We start from the raw sequence: 16,244 nt of genomic DNA on the forward strand, positions 1-16,244 counted from the left end.
TTTCTCTGAATTCTCACTAGCTTCTTTCTGTTAGCTCAATAATATTTCATTACATTTGTATACTACACTTTCTCTAGCTATCAGTCAATACTAACTTTGATTCTACTTCTTTAACACTAGGAAGATTTTAGCATATATGGGGCATTTCTTTTTGTCTTGGAGGTTGTCTGTCTCAGGGTCAGAGGATATGAACAGTTCATGCACTATTCTTGCAAACTATCTTTCCAGAATGGACCAACCACTTTGGAGCTCTACCAATCATGCATTAGTGTGTGTTCCCATGTTCATTCTAGCATTGACTGTTTCCATCTTTTGTCACGCTGGCCAATTGGATGGTATCCCAGAGCTGAGATAAAACCTCAATCTCATCTTCATTTGCATTTCACCTATTAGTAATTTAGAGTGTGTTGTTTCCGTGTGGTTGTTGGTAATTTCCAACCTTACTAATTCTTTATCTTCTTTTGAAAATTGTTCATATTCTTTGGCGTTTCAGTTGGGAGATGGCTCTTAGCCTTCTATATTTTTGTTAGTACCCTTACTATAATGGATATCAGACATTTGCCCAAGGTATTTAATACAATTGCACTGTCCACCTCCTTATTCTAGCACTCTTTGATCTCATTCATCCCAAAGGTGCAGTTTTATGAACTCAGCATTGACCATATGTGTATGTATATACGTATGTGTGTATATATTCACCTTTCCTCTTTCTAAAAGATCTGTTAAACTTGGCATCTGTTTCAGTATTGACCAATTAGAAGGCCATCATTACTCTCGGTCAATCCTTAGAAAGTAAGTCTTCAGTACAAATTTTTTCCACAGTGCTTTGAGATTGCATAAAGGGAAAAAATAAACCACAAAGGTAGAAGGTAGAGTTAACATGGCAGAGTATAGGAGGCAACTCAGCTAAAGTCTCTCAACAATTTAGTCAAAACAACTTTAAAATTATGCCTCAAATCAAAGTTTGGAGCAACAGGGCCAAGAATAGGTCAGAGCAAGACATTTTTCCAGCCTAAGACAACTTAGTAAGTAAGTGGGAAAGGTCTGTGAAACACCAGTGGGGGCTGGTCTAGGTCAGAGCAGAGCAGCAGCCTAACAGGGGCCTTATGGGCAAAGGTGACAGCAGGAGCTGTAGCAACTTGGGGAACTCCCAGACCACTGATGGTAAGGGGATAAGTCAAACAGTCAGAGAGAGATTATTGGGGATCCTTTGTTGGCACAGGGTGTAGCTGGCAACTCTATCATCTGTGCAAAGTTCTGGGTCCCAGTTCTAGAGGAGAGGGGAACATTTGTGGTCGGTCCCAGGAGAACAGAGGCCCTAGTCACATTTCCAAATTACAGGGGAGAGCGAGTGCTTGTGGCTGCAGAGAAGCTAAACCCAATTAAAGAAAAATTCCTCAGAGATCAGCAAAATCTTCCCATGCAAACTCCAGGCTTAAAGGAGAGAGTCATTTCTTCTACTTCTCCGTAGTTAGGGAGATGAAGTTACTCATTCAGTGTTAAAGTATCTCCCAGTGCATCCTGGGTCATCTCCACTCATCCTGATGAATATCTGGTCACTGGATTCAGATGGCTCCGGAGAAGTGAGGCTGGTGGCCTGCACAGCCCTTCCTCACTCAAAACAGAGTCAAGTGCAAGTCATGTCATCATTTCCTTGATGGCATGGTCTTCTTTGGCAATGAAGGATGAATACAACTATATATATATACACATAAACACATATAAGCACATGTATATGCAATATATACATGTATATACACACACATATGTGTGTACATACATACACACACACACACACACACACATATATATGTATATATATTGAATAGTCACCTCTATCCCTTGTTTGGATAAGGATTTTCTCCCAAACCACAACTGTGAAAAGAGGATTGACTTATGAGTTGTAGTCTTGGGTAGTGCTTGTGAAAGTAGGATTGAAGGAAGGAAGAGTGAGGAGCCAAGACAGGAGGATTCTGTTATCCTTTTTGTGTGTGTGTGTTCCACTTGACTTTTCAGTTCTCTCTCTGTCTTGGGAATAGTTACCTCCAGATTGTATATCCTAATACGAAACCCCAATGTTAACAAATAGCTGTTGTTGCTCACTTTTGTCTGACTCTTCATGAACTCATATGGGGCTTTCTTGGCAAAGACACTAGAGTGGTTTGCCATTTCCTTCTTCCGTGGATTAAGGCAAACAGAGGTTAAGTGACTCACCCAAGGTCATAGAGCTATCTGAGACTGGATTTGAATTTGGGTCTTCCTGACTCCAGGTCTAACACTTTATCCATGGAGTCATGTACCTGCCTCCTGAGCCACCTAACTATCTCTAGAAGAGAAACAGTAATGTTTGACAATTATTGTTGATCTGGAATTTTAAATTGGAATTCCAGGAAGCATGGGAGTTTTTGGAATGTCTGAGAAATTAGGGGAAAGGAAATATTCCATCGTTAGGAAAAGCCTTAAATAGATTATTCTAAGTTAAGTGTCAACAAAATATCTGAGCACTATCTGTATAGGCATGGAGAGCCATACCTGTAACATTTGTTCAAGCATGGTGTAATGAATAGGGTGGATAGAGAGTTGGACTTTGAGAAAACCATAGTTCAAATACCACATTTTGTACTTATAGGGTGCCCATAGGCAAATCACTTAATCTGTTTGAATCTCAGTTTCCTCATGTATAAAATGAATATGATAATATCTGTAGTACCAGCATCATAGTGTTGTTGGGAAAATCCAGTGAGAGAGTGTAGAAAAAGAGCACCTTGAACTTTAAAGTGTGTATTTAAGTTGTTTAAAAAAACTATTCCTCTTTTCATGTTCAGCGGTTTTCAGACAGAAATGGTTCTGGAGAAATGAAGGAATGAATGCATGGAAAAAAAAAGTTAGTAAACATTTACTTTGTACCAGGCATCCCTGGTGATGCAAAAACAAAAGGCAGGACAGTCTCTACCCTCAAGGGGATTATATTCTAAAGGAGGGAAAGGACTGCTATGGTCAGTCATTTTGTAGGGATGGAGTTCTAAGACAAATATCACATGCCCAGTAGTATTATGGGAGTTTTCTGAGCCTGGGCTCCTGGAAAGCCCAGGACAGGGGTGGGGAACCTGCAGCCTGGAGGCCACATGTGGCCCTTGAACTTTGGATTTAGTCATGTGGCCTCGAGGCCTCAAGTTCCCCACCCCTGCCCTAGGGGAATCTTACCCACCACAGCCTGAGAAGTATTTTATGGACACAACCGTATTACTCTGTTTCTTTGGTCTCAAATATTTCTTTATCTGGGGAGGGAAAGGACATGTTTTTCCCTGAGGGAAAGGGGGAGGGACATGTTCCTCCCCCTCCACAGTAGTATGACTCTCAGTGCTGTCCCCAGAGCAAGGGGTAGAAAGGGGGTTGGGGAGGGGTCCTAGAATAGCATGGTATGAATATGGGCTAAGCGGATGATGGTGGATGCTCCCTCATTAGCAGCCTAGAGGTGCAGAGTAAAGGGAGCCCCGGAAAGAATCACAGGTAGAGAAAGTGTCATGCACAGGAGCAGGGCATCAGTTGGAGAGTAGCAGGAAAGCGACTCAACTTTTTTATACTTATTTTCTACAGACACTTGTGCAGGTAGATAAAACAGCTGCTTTTGTCATTGAATCAAAGGATTTGAATCTAAGCTCATCCTTCATCTATGGACTAAAAGCATCCCAGGTATAATTCCCAGATGGATGACGCATGATTCTGATTGCTTTAGCCGTGTCTATTTTGAAAGCCTTTGATTTCATACAACTGTAAGCTTCTAAGTGTTGGCTAGGGAACATCTCTGAAAAGTGCTATTGCTAAGTTTTTATGGGTCATTGTTGTGTTCAGACAGTTGTGCACCTGGGCAACTCATTCCATCTGATTAAATTGCTGTTCCATCAGATAATAGCTTGATTCAAGGACAGTTTTCTTCAGGATATTTTGATGTTTGTATTGGTGATATGGATTAGCCCTTATTAGTCCATAAAAATTGTGAGCTTGTCACGTAGAATTCTAGGCACTATTCTGTTTTTCTGGGTGTTTGCTAGCTAATATTATGATCATTGAACGACTTCACCTTTGTGCTTGCGTCCCCAGTGCCTAGCTATAACCTCTTCCAATTGCTCCAATAAATTTCCATTTTAGGTTTTTCATTTTCTCTTGTGTTTGTATTTCAAGGTTTCTACTCAGCTCTGGTCTTTTCATCAGAAAAACTTGAAAGTCCTATATTCTATTGAAGGTCTATATGATTTCCTCAAGGATGCTATTCAGCCTTGCAGTAAGGTATTTTTAGTGATAAATCTATGTATTTTAGTTTTTGGAATATTATATTACAAGATCTCTTATTTATAGTAGAAGATGCTCAGTTTTGTTGGATCCTGATGATTGTCCCTTGATACTTGAAATCTTTTGTTCTAGATGCTTGTAGTACTTTTTTTCTTTGACCTGGATATTCTGAGTTTTGTCTATGACGTTCCTGGTACTTTTTCTTTTGGGGTTTCTTTCAGATGATTGGTGGAGTCTTTCTTTCTTTACTTTGGCCTCTAGTTTTAATAGATCTATGTCATTTTCATTTAGAATTTCTTGAAAGAGAGGGTCAAGGCTTTTTTTTTTTTTTAAATTATGTTTCTTTGGGAGTCCAATGATTTTTAAATGATCTCTCAAATTGTTTTCCAGTTCAATTACTTTTTATATCAGACATCTTATATTTTCTTCTATTTTTTCAATCTTTTCATTTTGTTCTAATGTACAGGGTCCCAAAAGTGTTAGGATGACCTAATTAAGGTTTAAAGCTATTCTAAGACTTTTGGGGTACCTTGCATTTCTTGTTTTCTCTTAAAGTCGTTGAATTGCTTTATTTATTCTTATTTTCAAAGAGTCCACAAATTGTATTAGGATGTCTACTTTCTAAGTTATTTAGTTTATTTCTATTTCTTTCCTCTAGAGCTTGTATTTCTTTGTTTAAAATTTTTATTTTATACTTTATTTTTTTTTGATGAATTTATGTAGCCTTTGTGGAAAAATCATTTTTTTTCCTTTCATCTTTTCTTTCAGTTTCATTTTCTTCCAGGATGGATTTTTGGGTCTCTCCTGAGTTATAATAATTTTTTATAGTGGTCATTGCCTTCTTCATTTTGCTCGTATCTTCAGCTTTAGTTCCAGAATTGGAACTTTATACTAGGGTCTTACTTCCTTGTGCTTTTGGGTGGGATGGTTCATCCAATTTGATCTCTATCTAGGTGACTTGTGTTCCCATACTCACCCCCATCTCCCAGAGTGTGTTTATTCTAAGAGTACTGGTAAGTTTTAGGTGCCCCTGAATTTTTAACATTCAGAACTCTTTTGATATTCAGGACCCTCTAATGGCATCTCAGGATAGAGTTCTATAAACCTCAGAGCCCCTGGGCCTGGGGCGCCTTGCTATGAATACTACTACACAGGAATGTAGTGCTACTACTCCCCATTGCTTCCATCATCCATGTTGTGGGTTTCTGATCAGCCTGGGGCTTTCTTATGAGATGTCTCTGCTCTAGCTGCTCTGGCCTATCTAGGATCATACTGGGAACTTTCCATTTTGTTTGCCTGTCCTGGCATTAGTCTTTTCTGACAGTCTTCCTTTCCTATTGCCTCAGGTTTTAAAAAAATATTTTTCCCTCTTCAGATCTCAGTAACTTCTCAATTTCATCTCTTATTTCATCTAATCTAGAATTAGGAATGAAATTATTTATTACGATTATCCTTTCTTAGCCAGAAATACATTATTGTGCATCTTGGAACTGATGGTACCATTTGCTAAAACATTAGGAAATTCTCATCTGTGACTGGTGAGATCTGTCTACAGTTTTCTTATGGTAATATATTGGTGTATAACAAAAGCATTTCTGTTTTCAGTCCATTTTATGTGCATGAGTAGTTTGACCACTTTAGCTATCAATACCACCTGCATCTATGCATTTCTAGTGGAAGGAATATTAGTATTTCTGACTTGTTCTGATTGACCACTTGTCTTCATGTGACACCAGAATGTGAAGGACTATGTTCCATGTCAAGGTAATCATCATGATGGTTTTGTGGTGGACCAGCCTGCAAACTTATTCCACCTTATTTATTTAGTAGATTCATGGGAAGTTTTATCCCATTAGTTAAAGATACTAACCCAATAAGTGGTATTCCTAAAGCCTAATTGGACAGAATTTCAGGATTTTTGTCAGACCTTTGCAATCACTATAATGGTTTTGGGTCACATGATGACCCTGCTCTATGGCTTGTATTTTCCAAGTTTGCTCTTAGCCTCTCAACTCATTACATGGTTGGGTTTTGAGGGGATGGGTTTTGTTACAACTAATTTTTTACAAGGCACTTTGCTAGGTTTTGCAGAAGATGCATTTGAGGGGTTTACAGGCTATTTAAGCAAAAAAACCCAATTGTACAAAGTTAAATGTTAATTTGTTAAGAGATAATAGTGCAACATAAAAATATATGTTATTGTAAGGAAGAGAAGAATTTGCTCTCTTTTCTGTTAGATTCCTTTTTAATATTATTTTACAGTCTTTCAGTGAAAGAATGTATACATCTGGAACAGAATTTTTCAGAGACTGATAGCCATAAATTGTGTCACAGAATCCCATAGTTAAGTGAAACTTCAGAGGTTATTTGAATAGGTGATATGGGATGGTAGAAGGAATATTCAATCTGGAGCCAGAGGACCTGGATTGAAATTCTAATTCGCTATTTAATACTTTGAGCAAATTACTTAACATCTCTGGGCTTCAATTTCCTCATATGTAAAATGAGGGACTGGAGTGGATTAGATGGTTACTAAGGCCCCTTCCCGTTCTATGATTCCAAAATCTATTCCAGTACACATACATGAATGAGATTCTCCTGTACAATATACAATATCCACTTGAAGTATTCCAGTGAAAGGAAACTTCCTACTCCTTGAGATGGCTCATTCTATTTTCAGTTCCATATTTTTTCTTTCTGTTAGACTTTTCCAAAACTGAGAGAGCGTTATTGAAGTCTCCTGTCACTGTTATGTTATATCTTGAAGCTCAAATAATATTTCCTTTATGAATCTGTATGCTAAGGCACTTAGATCTTGTAAATTTATTACTAATATTGGTTTGTTGTCTATGGTTCCTTTCAGCATACATAATATCTTTGTTTATCCCTTTAACTTTTTTGGATGTTTGTTTTTACTGTGTCAAATGGTATGATTACCACTTCTGCTTTCTTGGATTCACTTGGTGCCTAGTAAATTTTTTCCCATCCCCTTAGTATTATTTTGTGAATGTGTTAATTTTTTAAAATATGTTTCTGGTAAGCATCAGATTGCAGGGTTTTGCTTCCTTATCCAATCTGAAACTTTTTCATTTTATTGGGTTATTTAATCCACTCTACTTAGTTAGGTTTCTATTTTCCTTTATCTGTGTCTCATATTAGAGTTTGCTCAAGTTATGATTTTTCCCCTTTTCTGCTGTCAACACAGTATTATCTTCCTTCAGTTACTTTAATCCTTTTTTCAGGTGGTTCTGTTCTCACTGGCTCTCTTCCTTTCCTCCCTGACTCCCTTTTCTCATTTCTTACCCCTTTCCCTTTGGTCCATTCCATTTTTAGACAGCTCTGATTGTTAATATACTTTTCCTGAAACACAACTAAAATCTGTCTCCATATGGGAATATCCTATTGATCCTACTTCTTTCCACTGGGCCCAAGCTGAACAAATCTGTGTAAAATGTTAAAACAACAATATCTTTGTCTGAAAACATCCTGATTAGAAATATCAAATGAAGCAGAAAACAGGAGACATATGCTCACTCAAGGTGTTTCCCACTGTTACAAAATATGTTCAGGACAAAGTCCTCATAGAAGAATTCCTTCTAAATGTTGACATCTATTAAATGCTAGTGATTTTCATGCTAATTACTTTGAAACCCAGAACTTGACATAGCTTTATAAATGAGATCCATAATCACTCAAAAGAGTTGGTCTAGTTATCAAATTATCCAAGGAAAAACCATGTAGATAAAGAATTCCTATAAGCCAAACGGACAACCTGTAAAGTGAATACATAAGTATCAATATCTTGGAGAAATATTGTGATGGACAATGAACTAGTCTCAAAATTGAATGGGAGAAGGTGATGGAGTTTGATTACATTTAGAAACTTTCTCTGTGCTTTTAATAATCTCAGTTTCTCCCTGAAACAAAGACCCAGATTTTTTTCTAATTTTATCTTTTTTATTCTGAATTTAAACATTCAAAAGAGCATTTCTATACTCACAGAAAAACACAAAGAGAGGGCTCTATATAAAATCATGAATTACCATTTCGTACTACTTGCTTTTTAAAAAAGCATATAATAAAACTACAAAAGACCTATCAAGGAAAATGTTTTCTACCTCTAGAGGAAGAACTGATAAATAGAACTATATATAGTATGGTTCTACACGCACACACACACACACACACACACACACACACACACACGGACATATGGGTCTGTGTATACATGCATATATGTGTCTAATGGTAGCTATCTCTAGGGTGGGTTGGGGAAGGAGGGAAAAAATATAAAAAGTACACAGCAGAGAAGTAAAAAAATTAGAAGGAATCATAGAAAGCAGAGTAGCCTTGAAAACAATATACTTCTATAGTTTTTCAAAAAAAGTAAACAGCACGCAATGTAAAGTTATGGTTTTATAATGAATCCTCCTTTTATATTGTGCTGTGTGCATGGAAATGTTCTTTTTTTGTCTATGTATTAAAGTTCAAAATGAATTTTTTGAAAACCACGCAATAAATTCCAAACTTGACTTTCAAAATTGTCCTGCTTGTTAGTGTTTCCTTTCATTCTCATCTGTGTCTTTTAAAAAATATTTCTGTGGCCTTTTTTCTTTGGTAACAGTATTGATAACATCTTCCTAGCTCTGCACCTCATTCCCCAATTAACAGAGAAAGAAAGGGGGAAAAATCCTTTTGAGAGATTAGCATAGTAAAGCAAAATGGGGTGGCCTTGTCCCAAAATATTTGTCTTTGCACCTGTTGTCCCCAGTATCTGGCACATAGTAGATGCTCAATAAATGTTTACTGACCAACTGTATTTACTGAATGACATCACCTCTCTAAAAGTATGTAAGAGATCTTTTTGACATTAATATGGCACTGGTGATTCTATATAACTGTGAAGAATGAAATCTCATAGAATGAAAACTGTGGGTGAGCCAAAGGTTATTAGAAAAGTGCATGGTGAATGTGAATAGGCAGACATATTTCCAGAGAAAGACATCCTCATAAAAGCAGTATAAAAGATATTTTTGAAGAAATATATGACTAGAGAAGAAAATGGACTGACCATTAGGCAATGTACTTGTGTAACAGAAACCTTGATAATAACAAACAACAACTTCTATAATAATGACTGACCCTCACATAGTCTCTTCCTTCACAACATCTCTCTGAAGCTGTACAAGTATTTTACCCCTATTTAAAGACAAGAGAACCGAGGCTCTGGGGGTGATTTGTTCATGCTCACACAGTTAATATATAGATGAAGTAGAATTTAAACTTAGCTTCCCTATTCCAAGTCAACACTATGGCAACCCATACTGCCTCCATTTCAGCATAATCTTTGATAACTTTTCCAGAAAAAGTACAAGCTTACTCATCTCTTTCCATTGTCCCCATCATTCTGCTGCCCGGTTAGCCTTATCATTAGTTTACTTATTTATTCTGTCCAATTTAGGCTATCGGAGATAGCGGAAAGGGAGCAAGACGTAGATTCAGGAAGCCTTTGGGTTCACTTTCCATTTCTGATGCACATTGTACTGACTGTGTGAACCTGAGCAAGTGACTTTACCGCTTAATATCCCCAAAAAATTGTCTAAAAAAATTCAAGTTGCAGAACCAGTGTCTGCATGCGTTGGTAGAACGTGTTTTCTCACTGTGAGTTCCTTTCAATGAAATCAGAGATTGGAATCTTCCTCCTTTCCCTTTTCCCCAAATGGAAGCCCTCTCCTGCCTATTTTCATGGGGAAAGATTAATTATTGTACCGCCAGGGTACTAATTTATTTGTATCTTCCCATTCAATTTCATTGACCCAGACACTAAGAATGAGGAGAGTAGAGCCTAGGGGAAAACTGGGATGATAACAAGAGCTTGGACAAACCTATGTCCAGGTCCTGGTTCCCTGGGCTCTGTTTTGTAAAGAATACTTTGGTAGAAGGCTGTAATCAACCAATTAGCAAACATTTATTAAATGCCTACACATATATGCTGATTGGTCTTATCAGACACAGTTGGACACATTGTACCTTGCCTCTAACATGGTGATGTCATTTTGGTCCTCTTTTTTGATAGACAACAACCAACCACTATAGGATAGGTTCTGGCATATGATGTATTCCCTTTTTCTGGCTTTGGGCCTTCATGAGAGTTCAAAAGTTTCCCTTTCAGAAATAAACTTAAGGGCCTGTTTCTGGTTCTCTCCAGATTAGATTAGAAGATCCAGGAGGTCTTTTTAGCAGAAAAGTTTAAGGAGAGTCCAAACAGAAGTCAAAGTTTTCTTTACACCTGACACGTTGGAATTGATCGAGTATTGAGAACTAATTTCTTTCTTTTCCAGGACACAGAAGAAAAGCAATCTCAGGACAAGACTCACTAACTAAACCTGACTGGGGAAGTGACTGTAAGTCCTCATTTACAAGCAAAGTGCTTTAAGTTGTCAGGGCCAATGAGAAGTTCAAGAGTCTGTGTAAATGTAGTAGTAAGTGGAGGATGCTACTCTCTGTTTGGGAAAATATATTTTAATAACCTTCCTTTATATTAGGACCAAAAGTAGGTCTCAAAGGCTGTTAGTACAGCTACATTATCTTGTGTGTTTAATACCAGCCTAGTCATTAGTGAAGCCTTAGACACCTTGAAAGTCCTTGGATTTCTGCGAAGAACATTATTTATTTGGGATGAGTTGGAAAATCATTGGTTTCTTTTGCTCCTTACCCACTTCCAGTTCCCTGCCAAAATTCTTAGTATTTATTTTCAAGTTTGCATAAATATCCAGGGCACAGTGCCCTTCTCACAGTCTTAGTAAGTTTTTCAATCTATGGACCTTGTGAATCTAGTAGGAACCATATGTCCTGGACAGAGATGAAAGGATATTAGGGAGAATAGTTATGAAAGCCAGTGTGGGACAATGGGTAGAGGCTGGGCCTTGAAGTGAAGAAGACCTGGGTCCAAGGCCTGTCTGATATATATTGATTGACTTTGGATAAGTCACTTAGTTTCTCAGTTACTCAGACAACTCTCTAAGACTGAAAACTAGTCTTAACCCCTAACCCTTAACCCTCTTTGGCAGTCTGGAAAAGCCTGTGAACCTCTCCTAAAGAATGTTTTAAGACCCACAAAATGCATAGGATTTCAAAGGAAACCAATTATCTAGAAATACAGAAACTGGAATATTGATTTTAAAAAGTTCACAGATAGCAGGCTATGAATTCCTGTTCTAAAAAGAGTTGCTGATTTGCACTGATGGAAGGAGTATTTCTTATCAAGAAGATCATCAAGGATATGAAGAAAAGAGGGTGGTTATGAAGTCCTGGATTTTTGAGTGTAGTCTTTGCACCTACTGTGGCAAAGGGACCCTTTGCTTAACTCCTTATTTTAATGGATAAAGGAAATCTGTCTTGGAAACTCCTGCTTTTTGATTCAGGGAGGAAGGTAGAAATTCAAACTACCTTTTCCTTCCTAAAATCCTTGCTTCATATTCTCATTTTTTCTTGCTTTTAGGGATTGATACAACCATCAGTTCCATTCAGATTATGGAAATTCAGCACAAAATTGACCACCGTTATTGCAGTAAAAGCCTCCAGTGTGGGTGGGTAAACTTTTACTTCTCATCCCATTTCCTAACTTCAGTTTGTCCAGTGCTATGACTTTTTTTTCTTTCTTTGACAATTGCTATTTCTTTCTTTCTTTCCTTCCTTTCTTTCTTCCTTTCTTTCTTTCTTTTTCTCCCTCCTTTCCTCTTTCCCTCCCTCCCTCCCTCCTTCCCTCCCTTCTTCCTTCTTTCCTTTTCCCTTTCCTTCCTTCCCTATTTACTCATCTAATTTTGCAAAGGGACTAATGACTTTTGCAAAAAAGAGAGGGAGAGCTGCTTATTAAAATCAGCCTGTGCTCGTATTGCTTCTTAATCACAAACCCATTTCCCAGAATGTAATGCTGGGCAGCAGATAAGGAATAGCTACCCCAACACTCCCTTCCTTTCTCCCCCACCCCCTAAGTTTGACATGAAGTTCAAGTGTTGCATCCCAGAGGCATTTCTGAAAGGCCCGTTGTTTGCTCTGACCATTTGACTGCAAACAACAAAGCACTGAGAATAAAACGTGGTCTCTGCCCAGCAGGTTTACTAATTAATTTTACAGACAGCGAAGACATTGTTAGTCATGGCTCAGAGTTATGAGGGGGCTAGCATGGGAATATTTTAATAACAAGGGAGATCATTATTTTAATAGCTGAAATAGCTTATTTTAGCTCTTCTGTTGGGAGGAAAAAAATCTAGCAGCTGCAAAAAAAATTTTTTATCAGCGAAATCCTTCCCTACAACTTATATCATATTACCAATATTCCAATGATGATATAAGTAGTAGCTGTTTGCATCAGGAAATTGAAGGCAGAGAGTAGCAGACTCAGGGGAGGAATGTGCATTTTTCAATTATTATTAAAATTATTATTTATCACAATTTGATTTTTTTTCTCAGCTTGCTATCACTTTTTTCTCTTTACCTATTTTCCCCTGATGGTTCAGCTATTTCTCTTTTGAAGGGTCAGTGAGGCCTTATATTTGTTTGAACCCTTCTCCATTTATCTTGTTTCCAATTATTTTACTCAATGCAATCAATAGAAATGTGTTATCTGACTATATGGAGAATATGCTGTGGTCATGACGTGCTTTTGGCTAAAATGTTCTCCTTTTTATTACAATGTAAGCCTTGGGAGTGGTTCTTTTTGGCGGGTGAAACTCCGTAATGTGACATAAAAACGTTCAAACTCATGGAATTGACGAAGTTTAGCTTCCAATTAAAGGAATTTTCAGGCTGGATTTCCAAATGTCTTTATCAAATTCTCTCTCTGTCTCTCTTTCTCTCTGTCTATTTGTCTGTCTGTCTCTCTCTCACACACACAAACACACACTTGTGCATGCACCTCCTAATTGGATTCCATATCTTTGGAAACTCTCCTCCCAAATACAGTCTCTAAACAGTTACCAAATTAGTATTCGGGCCCTCTCACTTTATTCAAGAAGTTTCAGTGGTTTCCCATGACTTCTAGAATAAAATACAAGTTCCTCTGTGTCTTTTAAAACTATTCACAATCTGATTCCAACTGACTTTCTAAGCTGATGTCATTCTATCCTTCCCATCATGTACAACCCATTTCAAGTGACCCTGCTCATCACATTGGTCATCTCCTCTCCCTATTCTCTCCCCATAGACCACCCCATGCTTGAAATGCTATCCCTCTTCAGGTAGAATCCCCACCTTCCTTCAAAACACAGCTCAGATACAATTTCCTACAAGAGACCTTCCTTGGTCTCCCCAGTTGTAACAAGAAACCCTAGAAATGACTTATATGTAATTTCCTCATATTTGAGAATAATGTCTGTGTATGGATTGTTTTTCTCTAGCAGAATTTAACCTTCTTGAAGGTAGAGATTGTTTCATTTTGGTCGTTCAGTACCTAGCATGTAGTAAGTACTAAATCAGTGTTTGTTGACTTGACTGGGATGAGCCAGGTTTTATGTTATCCTGGAAAACTGAGGATAATTTTCAAGAGACTATGCCAATGTACTAAAAAGACTCTAGACACTATGAAATTTAACTAGTGTTACTCTACTGTTATTAATAATTATATGATAATAAACTAGATTTAATTATATAAATGTAATATATACTATATTAATTACATAGACATGATTATTTTATACATCAAATGTTTGCAAAATTATAACTGTGAATATTAACTATATATTGTAATATTATTAAAGATTAGTCACATATATTTATATATGTATTTCTAAGGTTTTCAATCATAGAGAAGATAATGATCTGTATTTGTAGAGAAAAGTTCTTCACCAAGAATTCTCCATACCAATAGAACCATCAGTCTGGTCCTATGTACACATGCATGTATATCTATATCTATGCATATATATGTTTGCATATGCATATGTTTGAATACATATATGCCATGTAGCAAGTAGGCCCCCAACCCCAGCTATCTTATCCTTGAAGAGGGAATTATTATGAAAGTTGCCATGTTGGATGATGACACTAATTGGCAAAGTGTAGAATTAGAAGTAACTGCACTAGAAATTGCAAATGCCAAGCCAAAAGGGAAAGTAGGAAGAGTAAACTAAATTAATGGATCCCTAGGTACAGGGGAAATGCCTCTGGTCTAAGGTACAACAAGGGGAACATCTCAGAGCTGGAAAACAGTGCTACAGAAAAAGGAGTGACTGTGCAGGGGTTGGCTTGACAACTTTCCCAGGTATCTTGGGTATCTTCTGAAATTTTCCTCAATACCTCTGACATTTGGCCACATGTATTTTTCTCCAAGATGTAGTGTGTCTGGGAGTAAAGGAATAACTTAATTTGTGGTCCCACAGTCTTGAGAATAGATTAGACTGGTAAGGTTAAAGAGGTATCCAATAAAAGACAAGATGCTATTTGAGAATTTAGTCAGAAACCCCTCTCCCTAAAGTTTTCCACTTGTTATCTTGAAATTTTTCTTCCAGTTTTGTTGTATCCAGAAAGACAATATAATTTCCTTTAGAGATATGTATTTAATGGCCAACACTGTGAATCTGAACCTATTCTACAAAGCAAAGGTTACCTTTACTAGTCAAGGGGATGGCATAAAAGAAGGGAGGGATGGGAGCCCTACCCAAACATGTTAGCAAGCAACTCCATTTTTCCATTTTTTTCCAATACTGAGCCATGAATTATGGTTATGCTAATCTCAGTGGAAACAGATTCTGGAAGTATCTGGTAAGTATATCCTGTGACTGTTTCTCAGCAGGAGGAGGGTGTGAATTTATGGTGTGAGAACTGGCATCTATGATTTCTAGCCCTTCTTTCCTGTGAGACTGTTCACTTGAAGGCTATACTTCATTTCTCTGGGAGAATCTCTAAGTCCTTGGGAGATAATGACATAATTTCCTGTTATTTGGTCCTGTGCATTTGGGCTGAAATTTGATTTTCCATTATCTTTACTCTGAATTATAATGTACCACTTGCTCTGCTAATATACATTGCGTTGGGACTAAAGGAAATGATTTTGTAAACACCCAGCGGGCATGTTTCTGGGACATATAACAATGGAGGATATTAAATAGTGGGACTCAATCCAGCATTTTAAAAATTAGCATATAATTAGTCGTAAAGAATCTTTGGAAACGATCCCTGCATGTTTTGATGTATTTATGGTTTTGTTTTCTACTCTTCCACACTCAGGTCTGGCAATTATAACTATAATATCCCTGTGAACAAGCACATACCTACCAATGTGAAGTTTTCACTAGAAATCAAGTAAGTGTCCGTAGGAGTGTGACATGGGGATGACCTCTATTTTTATCATCAGGAAACAGTGATAATCAAAGGCAGCTTGGTGGAGTGGAGAGAAAACCCGTCTTAAAAGCAATCATGCAAGATACAAGTCCCACTTTGTACTAGCTGTGTGACCCTTGGGGAAGTCCCTTAACCTCTCAGGGACTCAGTCAACCCTCTCATACTAGAATGAAGGAATGGATGAAGTTATGAGGATGGGCACTCGTGGATTTGATTACAGTGTTAGAACTAGAAAGTAGGATCGTGTGGAGCAAGCTAAATGGGCAGGGAGAAGCTTCATCTGCGTCATGGGGTAGAAGTTCATTGGTTTTACTCCTTCTAACCCTTGGCAGTTTCTTCTCGGAGGTCTGTCATTCCCTGAGGATCACAGTCGCAGTCTCAGGTTCTAGGTTCTCTTCTCCCTGACTGTTCCTTACCCCTGCTGCTAGCCTCTCTGTTCCCCTGGACACTGCTGTGGATTGTAAGATATCCACTGAGGGAGGAAGGAGGAAACAAGGATAGAAGTATAAAGGACGAGGTAAAGAACAAACCCAGGGCATACCTTAGAGCAGACCCAGCTTCCTTGTTATGTAGACCAAGGGTGGAGAACCTGCAGCCTCGAGGCCACATGTGGC

The 16,244-nt window shown here is 37.8% G+C and overlaps 1 protein-coding gene across 1 annotated transcript in view; it reads left to right on the forward strand.

Moving 5' to 3' along the window:
- MYRFL (myelin regulatory factor like) overlaps positions 1–16,244 on the forward strand; it is a 119,340-nt gene that overhangs the window by 83,467 nt on the left and 19,629 nt on the right. The window contains exons 18-20 of the mRNA XM_072655366.1: positions 10,632–10,694; positions 11,792–11,879; positions 15,517–15,591. Coding sequence (XP_072511467.1) covers positions 10,632–10,694; positions 11,792–11,879; positions 15,517–15,591 — 226 coding nt within the window. The remainder of the gene's footprint in view (positions 1–10,631; positions 10,695–11,791; positions 11,880–15,516; positions 15,592–16,244) is intronic.

The sequence above is a fragment of the Notamacropus eugenii genome, chromosome 3, assembly GCF_028372415.1.
Source record: "Notamacropus eugenii isolate mMacEug1 chromosome 3, mMacEug1.pri_v2, whole genome shotgun sequence".
NCBI classification, from domain to species: Eukaryota; Metazoa; Chordata; class Mammalia; order Diprotodontia; family Macropodidae; genus Notamacropus; species Notamacropus eugenii.